General features: G+C 47.4%; 1 protein-coding gene across 1 annotated transcript in view; it reads right to left on the bottom strand.

Moving 5' to 3' along the window:
• Positions 1 to 6,968: 6,968 nt before the first annotated feature.
• The window catches only part of FXR2 (FMR1 autosomal homolog 2), a 29,576-nt gene continuing 24,301 nt past the window's right edge, over positions 6,969 to 12,243 (bottom strand). The window contains exons 13-16 of the mRNA XM_040347075.1: positions 10,879 to 11,031; positions 9,351 to 9,437; positions 8,530 to 8,606; positions 6,969 to 7,232 (exon numbers count right to left, since the gene is read on the bottom strand). Coding sequence (XP_040203009.1) covers positions 7,218 to 7,232; positions 8,530 to 8,606; positions 9,351 to 9,437; positions 10,879 to 11,031 — 332 coding nt within the window. The 3' untranslated portion in view covers positions 6,969 to 7,217. The remainder of the gene's footprint in view (positions 7,233 to 8,529; positions 8,607 to 9,350; positions 9,438 to 10,878; positions 11,032 to 12,243) is intronic.

Raw genomic sequence — 12,243 nt, 5'->3', positions numbered from 1 at the left:
GTCCAATCATAGCAGAAGAGGGCGGGAGAAGACATCGAGGACTCGGAGGGAGCGTGGAGGAATGCGCTGACCTGAGACAGGTAAGTGGCATGCGGGGGGGGGACACTGGCAGCATTTGATGGGGCAAACTGGTGCCAATTGTTGGGGCACACTGGTGTAAATTGATGGGGCACACTGGTGCCAATTGATGGGGAAAACGGCTGGCAATTGATGGGGCAAACTGGTGGCAATTGTTGGGGCACACTGGCAGAAATTGTTGGGGCAAACTGGTGGCAATTGATAGGGCAAACTGGCGGCAATTGTTGGGGCACACTGGCGGCAATTGTTGGGGCACACTGGCGTCAATTGTTGGGGCACACTGGCGGCAATTGTTGGGGCACACTGGCGGCAATTGATGGGGCACACTGGTGGCAATTGATGGGGCAAACTGGTGGCAATTGATGGGGCAAACTGGTGGCAATTGATGGGGCAAACTGGTGGCAATTGATGGGGCAAACTGGCGGCAATTGTTGGGGCACACTGGCGGCAATTGATGGGCCAAACTGGTGGCAATTGATGAGGCAAACTGGCAGCAATTGTTGGGGCACACTGGCGGCAATTGTTGGGGCACACTGGCGGCAATTGTTGGGGCACACTGGGGGCAAACTGGCGGCAATTGTTGGGGCACACTGGCGGCAATTGATGGGGCAAGCTGGTGGCAATTGATGAGGCAAACTGGCGGCAATTGTTGGGGCACACTGGCGGCAATTGTTGGGGCACACTGGCGGGAATTGATGGGGCAAACTGGCGGCAATTGTTGGGGCACACTGGTGTAAATTGATGGGGCACACTGGTGCCAATTGATGGGGAAAACGGCTGGCAATTGATGGGGCAAACTGGCGGCAATTGTTGGGGCACACTGGCAGAAATTGTTGGGGCAAACTGGTGGCAATTGATGGGGCACACTGGCGGCAATTGTTGGGGCACACTGGCGGCAATTGTTGGGGCACACTGGCGGCAATTGTTGGGGCACACTGGCGGCAATTGTTGGGGCACACTGGCGGCAATTGATGGGGCACACTGGTGGCAATTGATGGGGCAAACTGGTGGCAATTGATGGGGCAAACTGGTGGCAATTGATGGGGCAAACTGGTGGCAATTGATGGGGCAAACTGGCGGCAATTGTTGGGGCACACTGGTGGCAATTGATGGGCCAAACTGGTGGCAATTGATGAGGCAAACTGGCAGCAATTGTTGGGGCACACTGGCGGCAATTGTTGGGGCACACTGGCGGCAATTGTTGGGGCAAACTGGCGGCAATTGTTGGGGCACACTGGCGGCAATTGATGGGGCAAGCTGGTGGCAATTGATGGGGCAAGCTGGTGGCAATTGATGAGGCAAACTGGCGGCAATTGTTGGGGCACACTGGCGGCAATTGTTGGGGCACACTGGCGGGAATTGATGGGGCAAACTGGCGGCAATTGTTGGGGCACACTGGCGGCAATTGTTGGGGCACACTGGCGGTAATTTATGGGTACAGTGGCTGCGTTTGATGGGTACAGTGGCTGCGTTCGATGTTTTTTTTTTCCGTTTGCACCCCCCCCCCCCAAATGTTGAGCACCAGCCGCCACTGGGATGAATATAATGCATTATCATTGGAGCCAAGGAGGTACCACTGGCGTTACTGAAGAGGAGTCCAGCTGAAGACCAACCCTGCCTGACCCCGACCTCAAGCCATAGGTCTTTGAATACTTCTGATCACCTAGATTAGGTGAAGCATCAGCATTCATGGAGGGACATGAACGAAAAGAGCCCAAAAACCTTTCTCAAAAAGCCATGAATCAGCCCAGGAAAAGGACCTAGCCCCCACAGGACATTTCCTGTTCTTGACAGAGGAAACATATGGCAGTGTTCTGCCTGCCACACTGGGCCCTCCAACAATGACCTTCACCTGTATATCATGTCTCTCTCTATATCATTTACAGATATGGCAGCAGTGGAGTCCATACTGACGCGTTTCGTCTCATTAGACGTCTAATGAGACGAAACGCATCGGTACGGACTCCACTGCTGCCATATCTGTAAATCAAGGCACTTTTTTAACCTGCCAAATTTAAGTTTTATAGCTTCATTAAAGTATTCTAATTTTTACGAAATTCCGCTATGTGGCCTTCTTCTTCTTCTTCTGTTTTTCCCTTCTGAACAGACCCCAGACGACATCTAATGGGACAAAACGCATCGGAATGGACTCCACTGCCGCCATATCTTACATTTTTTTAACCTGCCAAATGTAAGTTTTATAGCTTCATTAAGAGCCCTTTCACACTGAGGCGCTGCAAAAACGCCCTTTAGCGCTACTACCGCGTTTTTAGGGCGCCAGCGGTAAAATTAACGCAACGCTGCAGGCGTTTTAACAGCGCTTTTCCATCGTTATTGAAGCATGGGCAATTTCAGTGCTGTTGTTGTAGATGCTCTTTATTTTGCTTGCACGTTTACATTTTTGGGAGATCATGTGACTTTTCTACAGCTGAGCGGATTATAGGAGCTATTCAGGCGTTTTTACAGCACTTTGAATTCATTTCAATGGAGAGGGGCGTTTTTAGAGCGTTTTGTTTTTCAGCGCCCAAAAGCTGCTCCAAAGATGCTGCTTGCAGGACTTTTCTCCACGCCCCACCAGCACGGAATTACACTATGTGGCCTTCTTCTGTTTTTCCCTTCTGAACAGACCCCAGGCGACGTCTAATGAGACGAAACGCATTAGAGCCAGACAAAAGTGACTGTTTAAGAACTGAACCCACAACAGCAAAGCAGTGAGCTGTGTGTCCCATGAAGAGATGGGAGAAAGAGAGCCACCTCTGATGGGAGATGGGCAGCCACCTCTGATGGGAGATGGGCAGCCACCTCTGATGGGAGAAGGGGAGCCCCCTCTGATGGGAGAAGGGGAGCCGCCTCTGATGGGGGAAGGGGAGCCGCCTCTGATGGGGGAAGGAGAGACGCCTCTGATGGGGGAAGGGGAGACGCCTCTGATGGGAGAAGGGGAGACGCCTCTGATGGGAGAAGGGGAGACGCCTCTGATGGGAGAAGGGGAGCCGCCCCTGATGGGAGAAGGGGAGCCGCCCCTGATGGGAGAAGGGGAGCCGCCCCTGATGGGAGAAGGGGAGCCGCCCCTGATGGGAGAAGGGGAGCCGCCCCTGATGGGAGAAGGGGAGCCGCCCCTGATGGGAGAAGGGGAGCCGCCCCTGAAGGAAGAAGGGGAGCCGCCTCTGAAGGAAGAGTTCTCCAACACCCTATGCTCTTGTAAAGGTGAGAGGGGGTGACCTTTATCTCTTTGATAACGAGGTCTGAACGATAGACATGCTGTGGATCTTTTCCAGCAAGACACAATGGTTATCTCCTAAGGATGACAGACAAGTTTTAAAGCTGAAACCTGACAAAGCCAGATCTTGCCGGCTTTGATCCCTTCCCTAGGATCCATAACGATCTACTCACTTCAAAGGAGAGTCCCACAATGGGGATTGTAGGAAAAAGCCCCGGGCCAACCACAGGAGTAAACTATTTGAGAGGTATCAGGTGATCGTGAGCAACGCCAAGGATGTGGATCTCTATACAGTTGACCTTCGTAGTTCAGAGAATTCATGTGGAGAGAGATAGAGGACATGGGGGGTACAAAGGATCACTTAGGGGTCTACGTTTAGCCCAAGGGAAGGTTTTCCATCACGGTTTGACACACTAGGGTCACAGCCAGCAACGGACACACTGCAGACCCTGCCATAGAAAACTGGCATTTACAAAGGGATTGTCTTAAGAATGCTTAACAGGTAAGCAAGCCCTTTACCCGTTTAGCAGATTCCCTATTAAGTAGGTGACTGGTGGCAGGGCGGGTGCTACCACTAGGCAAACTGCTGCCTAGGGGGGGCGCCCAGCCACTGGTGTTCCTACTCTCTTCTCTCTGCAGCAAGCAAATAAGTCTCAGCATCAGCAGGCAACCGCCGCTCCATCCGCACATAGGGCCAGAGGCGCAGCGAAGGCGGAGAACTGTGTCCCGACTCATTGATGGGCGCTGGTGAGGCTGCATTGATGGGCGCTGGTGAGGCTGCATTGATGGGCGCTTTCGGGCGAAAGCCTGCCTTGTGCAATGCCAGCCTACCCTGTACCACCCAGCCTGCCTTGTGCAATGCCAGCCTACCCTGTACCACCCAGCCTGCCTACCCTGTACCACTCAGCCTGCCCTGTGCAATCCCAGCCTGCCCTGTGCCACTCCAGCCTCCTCTGTACCCCCCCAGCCTGCCCTCTACCACCCCAATCTGCCCTATGCCACCCCAACATGCCCTATACCACCTTAACCTGTCCTAAACCACCCCACTATACCACTCTATACTACCCTAACCTGCCACTATACTGCCCTATACTATCATTTACAGGGGCTGGTTTGGGGTGCGCCCCGTGCCCATGTGCTGCCTGCTTGGTGCTGGGCAGCCTAGACAGAGGGGGGGTGACACCATGTTTTACCGCACCGGGTGACACCAACCCTAGTGACGCCACTGCTGGTGGATCCAGTGATTAGGCATAGACCACAGATTCCCTCCTCAAGCGGAAAAATTCCGGCACACTGTCATGGGAGGCCGAGGACTAGGGTTGCCATCTCATCCCTTTACACCCCAAACACATATGAATTACACGGGTTCTCAGTGTATTGGGTGTATGTAGAAGTCGGGGGGCTCTCGGTGTATTGGATGTATATAGAAGTCGGGGGGCTCTCGGTGTATTGGTTGTATGTAGAAGTCGGGGGGCTTACAGTGTATTGGTTGTATATAGAAGTCGGGGGGGCTCTCGGTTTATTCAGTGTATTGGTTGTATATAGAAGTCGGAGGGCTCCCTGTGTATATAGAAGTCGGGGGGCTCTCGGTGTATTGGATGTATGTAGAAGTCGGGGGGCTCTCGGTGTATTGGTTGTATATAGAGGAAGTCGGGGGGCTCTCGGTGTATTGGTTGTATATAGAGGAAGTCGGGGGGCTTACAGTGTATTGGTTGTATATAGAAGTCGGGGGGGCTCTCGGTTTATTCAGTGTATTGGTTGTATATAGAAGTCGGAGGGCTCCCTGTGTATATAGAAGTCGGGGGGCTCTCGGTGTATTGGATGTATGTAGAAGTCGGGGGGCTCTCGGTGTATTGGTTGTATATAGAAGAAGTCGGGGGGCTTACAGTGTATTGGTTGTATATAGAAGTCGGGGGGCTCTCGGTTTATTCAGTGTATTGGTTGTATATAGAAGTCGGGGGGGCTCTCGGTGTATTGGTTGTATATTAAAGTCGGGGGCTCTCGGTGTATTGGTTGTATATAGAAGTCAGGGGGCTCTCGGTTTATTGGTTGTATATAGAAGTCGGGGGGCTCTCGGTTTATTGGTTGTATATACAAGTCGGGGGGCTCTCGGTGAACTGGTTGTATATACAAGTCGGGGGGCTCTCGGTGAACTGGTTGTATATACAAGTCGGGGGGCTCTCGGTGTACTGGTTGTATATAGAAGTCGGGGGGCTTTCGGTGTACTGGTTTTATATAGAAGTCGGAGGGGCTCTCGGTGTACTGGTTGTATATAGAAGTCGGGGGGCTCTCGGTGTATTGGTTGTATATAGAAGTCGGGGGGCTCTCGGTGTATTGGTTGTATATAGAAGTCGGGGGGCTCTCTGTGTATTGGTTGTATATACAAGTCGGGGGGCTCTCGGTGTATTGGTTGTATATAGAAGTCGCAGGGGTCTCTGTGTATTGGGTGTATATAGAAGTCGGGGGGCTCTCTGGGTATTGGTTGTATATACAAGTCGGGGGGCTCTCGGTGTATTGGTTGTATATAGAAGTCGGGGGGCTCTCGGGGGACATTGGTTGTATATAGAAGAAGTCAGGGGGCTCTCGGTGTACTGGTTGTATATAGAAGTCGGGGGGCTCTCGGTGTATTGGTTGTATATAGAAGTCGGGGGGCTCTCGGTGTATTGGTTGTATATAGAAGTCGGGGGGCTCTCGGTGTATTGGTTGTATATAGAAGTCGGGGGGCTCTCGGTGTATTGGTTGTATATAGAAGTCGGGGGGCTCTCTGTGTATTGGTTGTATATACAAGTCGGGGGGCTCTCGGTGTATTGGTTGTATATAGAAGTCGCAGGGGTCTCGGTGTATTGGGTGTATATAGAAGTCGGGGGGCTCTCTGGGTATTGGTTGTATATACAAGTCGGGGGGCTCTCGGTGTATTGGTTGTATATACAAGTCGGGGGGCTCTCGGGGGACATTGGTTGTATATAGAAGAAGTCAGGGGGCTCTCGGTGTACTGGTTGTATATAGAAGTCGGGGGGCTCTCGGTGTATTGGTTGTATATAGAAGTCGGGGGGCTCTCTGTGTATTGGTTGTATATACAAGTCGGGGGGCTCTCGGTGTATTGTTTGTATATGGAAGTCAGGGGGCTCTCGGTGTACTGGTTGTATATAGAAGTCGGGGGGCTCTCTGTGTATTGGGTGTATATACAAGTCGGGGGGCTCTCGGTGTATTGGTTGTATATAGAAGTCGGGGGGCTCTCGTTGTATATAGAAGTCAGGGGGCTCTCTGTGTATTGGTTGTATATACAAGTCGGGGGGCTCTCAGTGTATTGGTTGTATATAGAAGTTGGGGGGCTCTCGGTTTATTCGGTGTATTGGATGTGCATAGGAGCACAATTCCTGTCCAACAGGCCAGATTTTAAGTACTAGCTTTGGGGGGGGGGGGGGGGTGCAGATTAGAATACTGCAATCACTGAGCAGCAAATGTACTCACCTGTTATTTATCTCAGTTATCTTGCAAACCTGGCCTGTTAGTGGGTCCTGAGGAACAGGAGTTCAGAACCACCACCAAGAGAATTGTACAATAATAAAATTTATAAATAAATAATAATAATAATAATAATAATAATAATAATAATATAAAAAAAATAAAAAAAATATATATAAAAAAATAAAAAAAAATAAAAGACACAAAGTCGGGGGTCACTCGGGTTTAATCGATGCATTCATGGTATACAGAGAATTGTACATTGAGGACATGGGGGAGAGTCAGGAGGCTCTCAGTGTATTGGATGTGCATAGATAATAATTGTACATAGGAGACATGGAGGAGTCGAAAGGCTCACGGTTTATTGTGTGTATGCAGAGAACTGTACATGGGTAGTAGATACAGTTGAGGTCAGTCCGGTCATTGTGGCAGCTTCTTGCAGGTCGTGTATATTCAGTTATGCAGTAATCTCCTGGAATTGAAGAACATATATGATAAATCATCTATTTTAGCAGCACAGTGCCCTCTAGAGGGCAATATCTCTTGTACATCGTAGACAATTCAGCCCATGTACTGGTCATGTTTCCCCAAAAATAAGCCCCGGGTCTTATATTCATTTTGGCAACAAAAGACACAGTAGGGTTTATTTTCGGGGTAGGTCTTACCATGTAATAATGTGTGGTCTTCTCTCCCCCTCTCCCTCCCTGCCTGCCTGTCAGGAATCCCCAGTGTGAACCGAGTTAAAATGATTGAAAAAAGCACTCTTCCCCCACAATTATATTACAGAAACACACCCATTTTACATTATATAATACTATAATAGAGTGGATTTTACAAGCATTTTAAACTAGGGTTTATTTTCGGGGTAGGTCTTGCCATGCAACGAGATCTCTTCTCTCCCCCCCCCTCTCCCTGCCTGTCAGGAATCTCCAGTGTGAACTGCGTTAAAATATGTGTAAAATCCTATAATCCTCTCTAATACAGTATTATATAATGTGTGCGTTTCTGTAATATAAATGTGCCAAATACCTTCATTATAGCGCCACTCTGCGCTTCTGTGACCCGCCGGAGCTCTCTTCCCCGCAATTATATTACAGAAACACACACATTGTACATTATATAATACTGTAATAGAGTGGAATTATAGGATTTTAAACTAGGGCTTATTTTCGGGGTAGGGCTTATATTGCAACACTCCTGGAAAATAACTCTAGGTCTTATTTTCGGGGAAACACAGTATTCAAAAATGGAAAAAATGGTGCTCTTGCAAGCATTTGGACAATAGGGAGGAGAAGGAGAAGGATAAGGAGAAGAAACCTTGATTGGAAGGGGTGAGAGTGTAGGGAGTCACCTGGTGACGAATAAATAGATAACACAAGTCCAAATACCAAACTGCGCAAAGCCGTTCCAACTTTGTTACAGCACTGTTGAGGACGCTGCGTCCAGCTCCTCTCTATGATGCATTTCGCCCCCTACTGGTAGAGCTCAAGAGAAAAGGTCAGGCCGACATTCCATCTTGTACCAAATTAGGATTTTTACAGTTTATGTGTCTGAAGCCTAAAGGCAACCGCACTGTACAAGGTCATCTACACTGTCCAATAACTATGCCGTGTGAGGGACACCAACCCACCAGAGTGGATATAAAAAAAAAGGGGGGGGTGGGTAAGTTCTGTAGGACTGTTGGGAAATGTAATGAGATTTGTACAATGAGACTGTAAGGTGTTTACACATCGGGGGGGGGGGGGGGGGGGGGGGGGGGGGTCCCTTACCTTTATGTTGCTGCCCCTTGAGCGTCTCGCTCTGGCGTCTTTCTTTGGCGTCACAGAATCTGTTGGTGAGGCGTCATCTGATTTATAGAGGAGACAAATCAAAATAATGAATACGGCTTCATATCTCCTCTAGTGGATGGAAGGTGTAATGATCAGGAGCCTCATACCTCCCGTCCTCTATCCAATGTAATGATCAGGACCCCTCATACCTCCCAACCTCTATCCCATGTAATGATGAGGACCCCTCATACCTCCCGTCCTCTATTCAATGTAATGATCAGGACCCCTCATACCTCCCAACCTCTATCCCATGTAATGATGAGGACCCCTCATACCTCCCAACCTCTATCCCATGTAATGATGAGGACCCCTCATACCTCCCGTCCTCTATTCAATGTAATGATCAGGACCCCTCATACCTCCCAACCTCTATCCCATGTAATGATGAGGACCCCTCATACCTCCCGTCCTCTATCCCATGTAATGATGAGGACCCCTCATACCTCCCGTCCTCTATCCCATGTAATGATGAGGACCCCTCATACCTCCCGTCCTCTATTCAATGTAATGATCAGGACCCCTCATACCTCCCGTCCTCTATTCATAGTAATGATCAGGACCCCTCATACCTCCCGTCCTCTATTCATAGTAATGATCAGGACCCCTCATACCTCCCGTCCTCTATTCAATGTAATGATCAGGACCCCTCATACCTCCCGTCCTCTATTCATAGTAATGATCAGGACCCCTCATACCCCCTGTTCCCTGGCAATTATTGAGCAGGACCCCCAATTAGACTGTAATCTCTTCTGCACACTCACCAGTCTGTCTGTTCGGGGGTTGGCTGGCTGTGTCTCCTGAGTTGGACTGGTTGTGATTCTTGTGTGGTGGGGTCTTTGATCCATCATCTGGAAGAGAAATAGGAATAGATATATCCATTTGTAGAGGGCCCTTTTATGTGATGGAGGTTCAGATGTGACCCTCATATTCTACAACTATGGAGGTTCAGATGTGACCCTCAGATTCTATACATCTATGGGGGTTTAGTTGTGACTTTTTTTTTTTAAGGCACAAAGTATTCATGCCCCTTGAAATTTTTCACAGGTCACGTTACAACCAAAAACGTAAATGTATTATATTGGGATTTTATGTGATAGAAAAATTATAAATGGTTCTCAATTTGTTTTTATAGAGCTATATGTAACATGAGGGTCGCATCTGAACCTCCATTGAGTTATATGCATCTGAGGGCCACATCTGAACCCCCCATTGAGCTATATGTACCATGAGGACCATATCTGAACCCCCATAGAACTATATGTAACATGAGGATCATATCTGAACCCCCATAGAACTATATGTAACATGAGGATCATATCTGAACCCCCAAAGAGCTATATGTAACATGAGGATCATATCTGAACCCCCATAGAGTTGTATGTATCTGGGAGTCATATCTGAACCCCCATAGAACTATATGTAAAATGAGGGTCATATAAACCCCCATAGTTATAACTCAACGGGGGTTCAGCTATGACCCTCAAATTACATAAAACTCTATAGGAGGGTTTAGTTGTGACCCTCATGTTACATTTAACTTTAGAGGGTTAAGACCTGACCCTCGTATTACATATAACCAAGATGTGACCCTCATATTATTAAATATACCTCTATGCCTCAGCATGCTTCCTGCTCCCTCTGCTGGTCACGCTTGGTAAGGACATGTCCTGCCTATACAAGCTCAGCTTCCATTTTTATTGAATCATCTGAAGGGTTGCCATTAAAAACCATGCCCCCCCCCCCATACAGCCTACCCGACAGCCCGGGGCCCCCTGCTGACCCAATGGCCTGTACCCCCCCCCCCCCCCCCTTACTAGCAGCCCTGCTCTGATCAGGCCAATTTTTGTGTCCCGGGGGGACATCCTGTCTGAACCGATAAGGACAGACGGGTCAGTAAAATGATCAGAAGCTTCCCATACTGTGATTGGTTAAGAAAGAAAAAAAAAATAAAATAAGCATTTTTTTTTAAACAAATTCCATTACTAATGCTGCACCTCATGCTGAAGAAGTGCATTCTAGCTTAAAAAGAGACCCTGTAACCGCCTCAGTGAACGCCAAATAACAGCGACACAAACCAGCACACACCATATGGGGGTTTCATTTAGTTGGAAGGATTGGGTACTCCTAGAAGGCCTATATTATATATAAAAAAAATAATTACACACACACACACACACACACACAGTTTGCTTTCAGACTCTCTCTCTCTCCAATTGAATCTCCCATATAGAGCTACACAGCTCATTCACTTGTATGTAAAATTTCAAGAGGAAGAAAGAAGCCACTTACCTACTCCATTCTGGACTGGGTGTCCAGCCCCCCCATCCTGTTCACCCAATATCGTCCTCTCTTCATCCACGACTCTCCTGCGGGAAGGTCTCGGCCGGTTTACACCGCCACCCCCATTCCGAGAAGGGTAAGGTTGGTCCCCAGACCCTGGAGCTGCAAGGGCCAAAACAAAAGCCAGACGTTAACAATCCATAGAGATACACCGCACAAGACCTGAGCAGAGGAAGTTACACGGCTGCAGCCAAAACTCAAAAAGCTAAAAGGCGAAAGAAAAAATAAAATCATCAAATGCTGCTGCCCACCTCCTTGTGGAATTGCTAAAAAATTTTTTTTTTATAAATTTGCTTAGGGAGGAGAGATATAGCCATCAAAAAAATAAATATGTACAAAATTATATATATATATATATATATATATATATATATATATATATATATAATTCTATATTTCTATCTGTAGTATTTTTGAGAGATGGAGATTTTATATAATTCTCTATATCTCAAAAAAATACTACAGATAGAAATACTTATGTATATATACACACACTTTATTATTTTTATTACTAGATAGAAATCGTGTGTGTGTATATGTATATGTATGTATGTATGTATGTATGTATGTATGTATGTATGTATGTATGTATGTATGTATATGTATATATATATATATATATATATATATATATATATATATATATATATATATATATATAAAAATAAATAAATAAATACACACACACACACACGATTTCTATCTAGTAATAAAAATAAAGTGTGTGTGTATATATACATACATACATACATACATACATACATACATACATTAGGGAGGGAGGGAGGGAGGGAGGGAGGGAGGAAGGAAGGAAGGAAGGAAGGAAGGAAGGAAGGAAGGAAGGAAGGAAGGAAGGAAGGAAAGAAAGAAAGAAAGAAAGAAAGAAAGAAAGAAAGAAAGAAAGAAAGAAAGAAAGAAAGAAAGAAAACAACCCCAAGCAAGGGTGGTGGGGAAAAAAATAAAATATAATAATAATAATAATAATAATAATGTCTGGCTGCAAGTCTGCACTCGCCTGCAGTACCTATTCCCTGCCAGACGATGTCCTTCGCCTTCTCAGATGAATGACATCCACAGTCATTCAACCTAGAAACCTGAGGACTTCCTGTGAGCGCAGGGCGTCATGGATCCACCCCCTACGGGACATCACTGCAGAGCCATCCAATCACATAAAATGATGCACAAAAAAAAAAATGCGACAAAGTCATCAAATCAGCTCCGCCCTGCATCATAGAGAACCGCCCAGCCCTTGGAATGGGTTAAGAGAATTCTATTGAATAACAGGAAGTCAGTTTTGCGTCGGACATCTCCTGA

This window comes from Rana temporaria, chromosome 3 (assembly GCF_905171775.1).
Source record: "Rana temporaria chromosome 3, aRanTem1.1, whole genome shotgun sequence".
In the NCBI taxonomy this organism is placed as follows: domain Eukaryota; kingdom Metazoa; phylum Chordata; class Amphibia; order Anura; family Ranidae; genus Rana; species Rana temporaria.
This window is presented reverse-complemented; position numbering and strand designations above follow the sequence as displayed.